The 4,851-nt window shown below is 42.5% G+C and overlaps 1 protein-coding gene across 1 annotated transcript in view; it reads right to left on the bottom strand.

The window, feature by feature from the left end:
- Nucleotides 1-767: 767 nt before the first annotated feature.
- The window catches only part of LOC138947270 (uncharacterized), a 26,168-nt gene continuing 22,084 nt past the window's right edge, over nucleotides 768-4,851 (bottom strand). The window contains exons 9-11 of the mRNA XM_070318716.1: nucleotides 4,369-4,522; nucleotides 3,611-3,773; nucleotides 768-2,609 (exon numbers count right to left, since the gene is read on the bottom strand). Coding sequence (XP_070174817.1) covers nucleotides 2,570-2,609; nucleotides 3,611-3,773; nucleotides 4,369-4,522 — 357 coding nt within the window. The 3' untranslated portion in view covers nucleotides 768-2,569. The remainder of the gene's footprint in view (nucleotides 2,610-3,610; nucleotides 3,774-4,368; nucleotides 4,523-4,851) is intronic.

Raw genomic sequence — 4,851 nt, 5'->3', positions numbered from 1 at the left:
AATAAGTTCTTTGCAAACTTGTAACACAAAATCATTTTAAAAAGTGTGCAGTCAGAAATGACAAAGCAGCAATAAATCCCATGGCCCAGTCTTTTGTTGTAATCTACAGGTTCTGGTTTAATGTACAAATGTGAAACTACTTATGAATAACAGAACGATAATTCAAATCGCCACAAAGGTCAAACTATTTTGCAAAATAGCACAAAAATCTGTCAATGAATATATATTAGTGTACAGTTGATCGGAGTGCCTGGCGAGCTCTTGTTGGCGGCCTATGCCCCGGACGGGGTCAAAGGCATAAGTAAAACAAGTCGCGTAAGGCGAAAATACAACATTTAATCAAGTAGCTGTCGAACTCACAGAATGAAACTGAACGCAATGCCATTTTTCAGCAAGACCGTATACTCGTAGCATCGTCAGTCCACCGCTCATGGCAAAGGCAGTGAAATTGACAAGAAGAGCGGGGTAGTAGTTGCGCTAAGAAGGATAGCACGCTTTTCTATATCTCTATTCTTTTTAACTCTCTGAACGTGTTTTTAATCCAAACATATCATATCTATATGATTTTGGAATCAGGAACCGACAAGGAATAAGATGAAATTGTTTTTAAATCGATTTCGACAATTTAATTTTGATAATAATTTTTATATTTTTAATTTTCAGAGCTTGTTTTTAATCCAAATATAACATATTTATATGTTTTTGGAATCAGAAAATGATGGAGAATAAGATGAACGTAAATTTGGATCGTTTTATAAAAATTAATTTTTTTTTACAATTTTCCGATTTTTAATGACCAAAGTCATTAATTAATTTTTAAGCACCAAGCTGAACTGCAATACCGAAGTCCGGGCTTCGTCGAAGATTACTTGACCAAAATTTCAACCAATTTGGTTGAAAAATGAGAGCGTGACAGTGCCGCCTCAACTTTCACGAAAAGCCGGATATGACGTCATCAAAGACATTTATCAAAAAAATGAAAAAAACGTTCGGGGATATCAATCCCAGGAACTCTCATGTAAAATTTCATAAAGATCGGTCCAGTAGTTTGGTCTGAATCGCTCTACACACACACACACAGACAGACAGACAGACACACACACACACATACACCACGACCCTCGTCTCGATTCCCCCCTCTACGTTAAAATATTTAGTCAAAACTTGACTAAATATAAAAAGTAAGTACAGTTGATAAAGCATTTACAAAGTATCACAGTTAAGACTTGGCTGACTTCCTGGCAACATTCTGAAACATCAATAATCTCACAAAAGTGTCGTGCCACACACCAAGATCTTAACACCAGGATTTTTTTTATTTATTAAAAGTGTCGGTCAGCTAGCATTATACGTTGAGCTTTCTGCTACACAGAAAAATAGAGGTAAGATTCATTTAACACCATTGCTGTGTTCGCCTGTCGTTTGTGTTTGGGGTAGAACTTGAGCCAATACAAAAATTGCGGGGAGGAATTTTTGATTTGAAAAATAACGGTTAAACCAAGGACTACTACTTTAGTAAAGTAGTAGTCTTTGGGTTAAACATATAGTGCACGCACAACGTGACGATCTCAGGCTTCAAGGTTCACACCTGCCTGTGGAAACAATTCGGCTCACCATCTCAAACCTGGCCAGGCTTGTGCATGGGGTAAGACCATCCCGTCACTTGGACACATATCAAATTTCAACAGCCTGGGAGCTTTTTCTCTTCAGAGTGGGATTTTCTTTATGAATTGCTTGTTTAACCTGGCACTTGAGTCAATGGATCGGCAAAATCAAATCCGCGAAAAGTTCTCATTCTGCACAAGACGCAGAGATGGTGTTGATGTTTGGCGTGATCTGCTTGCCTTGATGTCCTTATTCTTAAGCGTGGTGTCTTCTGCTTGCCTTGATGTCCTTATTCTTAAGCGTGGTGTCTTCTGCTTGCCTTGATGTCCTTATTCTTAAGCGTGGTGTCTTCTGCTTGCCTTGATGTCCTGATTCTTAGCGTGGTGTGATCTGCTTGCCTTGATGTCCTGATTCTTAGCGTGGTGTGATCTGCTTGCCTTGATGTCCTGATTCTTAGCGTGGTGTGTTCAGTCTGCTTGACTTGATGTCCTGATTCTTAGCGTGGTGTGATCTGCTTGACTTGATGTCCTGATTCTTAGCGTGGTGTGATCTGCTTGTCTGGATGTCGTGATTCTTAGCGTGGTGTGTTCTGCTTGCCTTGATGTCCTGATTCTTAGCGTGGTGTGTTCTGCTTGCCTTGATGTCCTGATTCTTAGCGTGGTGTGTTCTGCTTGCCTTGATGTCCTGATTCTTAGCGTGGTGTGTTCTGCTTGCCTTGATGTCCTGATTCTTAGCGTGGTGTGTTCTGCTTGCCTTGATGTCCTTATTCTTAGCGTGGTGTGTTCTGCTTGCCTTGATGTCGTGATTCTTAGCGTGGTTTGTTCTGCTTGACTTGATGTCCTGATTCTTAGCGTGGTGTGTTCTGCTTGCCTTGATGTCCTGATTCTTAGCGAGGTGTGATCTGCTTGTCTGGATGTAGTGATTCTTAGCGAGGTGTGTTCTGCTTCTCTTGATGTCCTTATTCTCAGCGTGGTGTCTTCTGCTTGTCCTGGGTGCCAGAGGATCTGCAATGCAAAGATGTTGTGAAATTAGTTGTCTGTTGCTTTGAGTCTTCAATGTTCTTCTGTATGCAGGACTCCCCAAAGTGTGCTTCCCTGCATGCGTCCGGCCTATACGCACTAGAAGCCGAAATCACGTACTAGACATTTATTGAGAGTCCCGTGACGCACTAAACATATAAAGATCGGGTCCTGGGACGCACTAAATTTCCGCTATCTACCCTAAGTACTCTTTTCAGACTGTAGTCGTCAGTAAAATATAGTGCAAGCACGATCAAATGCCAATTTCACGCCGGAAAGATTTGTATTTAACAAGGTATAGTTGAAATGCCCCCTTCGAATATTCTGATGAAAAAAAACACACTTCATATCACACTGTTCGCGAACACAATGCGTTATTATAAACACAGGGGGTTTAGGGACCATGGACACTTGGGACCATCTAAAACTCGGCGTAGGGGGTCCTTAGACCCTCTAAACATTAAAAGTGGGGGTCCCGGGACCCTCTAGGATGGGCGTTCGTGGGGAGCCCTGGACTATGTGTCATGTATCAGATTCACAGCCTTTGTATAATCTTGTTCTTGTGTTTGTCATTGTAATGGATCAAACGACCTCTGCAATATTAGTTATCTATGTCCCGAAAGTAGTACACGTGGAAATCCATGAACTATAGTGTTCAACATGTGTGCTATTTTTGCCGATAGAATTATGTACTATATCACACTGTATCTAAAAATGGTAACAAAAAGGTTTTTCTTCTTTATCTTCTTCTTTATCGTTCATGGGCTGAAACCCCCACGGTTTTCACGTTTATAACCGCTTTTACCTCGACATTTAGACAGCCATACGCCGCTTCCTGGGGAGTTTAAAAATGGTGTTCAAAAGTGGAACACTTCAGTTTAAGGTGGTCCTTACTTGAGCCCGAAGTCGACTTCGCGCAGACTTCGCAAAATCTTGTTACCGAAAAAATAGTGCTAAAGCTAGAGTGAAGGACTGTGTCTCCATACCCTTTAGGTGCGCGTTTCAGTTGTTTCAGTCTCTCCAAGCTCCTCACTGCCCCTTGCAACCACGGGGAGCGCGTCAGGTTCATGGAAATCTGAGATGTGTTGGCAGAATCCATTGCCAGCTCTAAGCCCCCCACGTCACCCTTCATCACTGCTTGTTTAAATTCTGTAAATATACAAACTCAAGTAAGCATTGTACATGCATGTGTATCATTATATAGGTACATCGTGCCGCTAACATACTTCCGAGTCCGGGGCCGATGCGCGCGAAGCGAAACTGGGTGCCCCTACACCCCCCCCCCCCCCCAGATGGAATCAAGCGGCGCAGCCTGATTGGTTCAAATCACAACAAATCTCTCTTTCACCAAATCCGTACCTGCAGCGGCGTACCACCTATTTAGGTGGCACGCAGTTTCGCTTCATGCACTCAGCCCTTGATAGCTGATAATCATATTTTCCTTGGCCGGGGTCAATTTTCGGGTTTTCGATCTGAGTCACTGGATTTATGTTACATACGATGCTGTCTACAGTTATTTTTAATTCAAACCCATAACTTTAAATCATCATATAAACTTTATATTTGTTTGTAAATCCCGACTCGAAGGAGCCTCCATGGGCGAAAATTTGACATGTTTGTGTGTGTGCTGTCCTTGTATAGGTGAAAACCAGAAGTGGATCAAACTAGAAGTGCTCAACTACCGAATTCTTTTGATTTTGAACTTCAATACTATAAGCTTGCTGAATGGCAACCTGAACCTTACCATCTTCGTGCAGCGTCAGCAGTTTCTCCTCTGCCCTAGTTTGCTGCTGAGCATCCCCAGTCGTCTCTTCATGGCTGGCGTTGAATTCCCGCAGTGCCGCCTCCAGTCTGTCGACGTCGTCATTTTCTATGGCCGCGATCAGCTCTTGTTTAACCTGGTAAAACCAAATGAACTAAAGTTAGGTTTAGGAAATTAGCGCCGACCTATATTAACAGCCTAGCGATAGTTACACGGATCAACATCAGTCTGTACTTCATCATACCTACATTAGGCTGAACTGTTCAGATGGTGACCTCTCAGCAGCTCAGTGACCTGCGCTCATACCCTAACGGTAGTTACACGAATCATTATAAACAATATACTGCACACGGCCTGCAGTGGAGGGACATGTTCCCATTTGTTTTCTTCCACCAACCCAGTGATCTACATTAACAGCCTTACGGTAGTTACACGAATCAACAGCACTCTTCACTGCAAACTGCC

This window comes from Littorina saxatilis, linkage group LG1 (assembly GCF_037325665.1).
Source record: "Littorina saxatilis isolate snail1 linkage group LG1, US_GU_Lsax_2.0, whole genome shotgun sequence".
Taxonomy (NCBI): Eukaryota; Metazoa; Mollusca; class Gastropoda; order Littorinimorpha; family Littorinidae; genus Littorina; species Littorina saxatilis.
The sequence above is the reverse complement of the archived record's forward strand: the minus strand, read 5'-3'. Positions and strand labels throughout refer to the sequence as shown.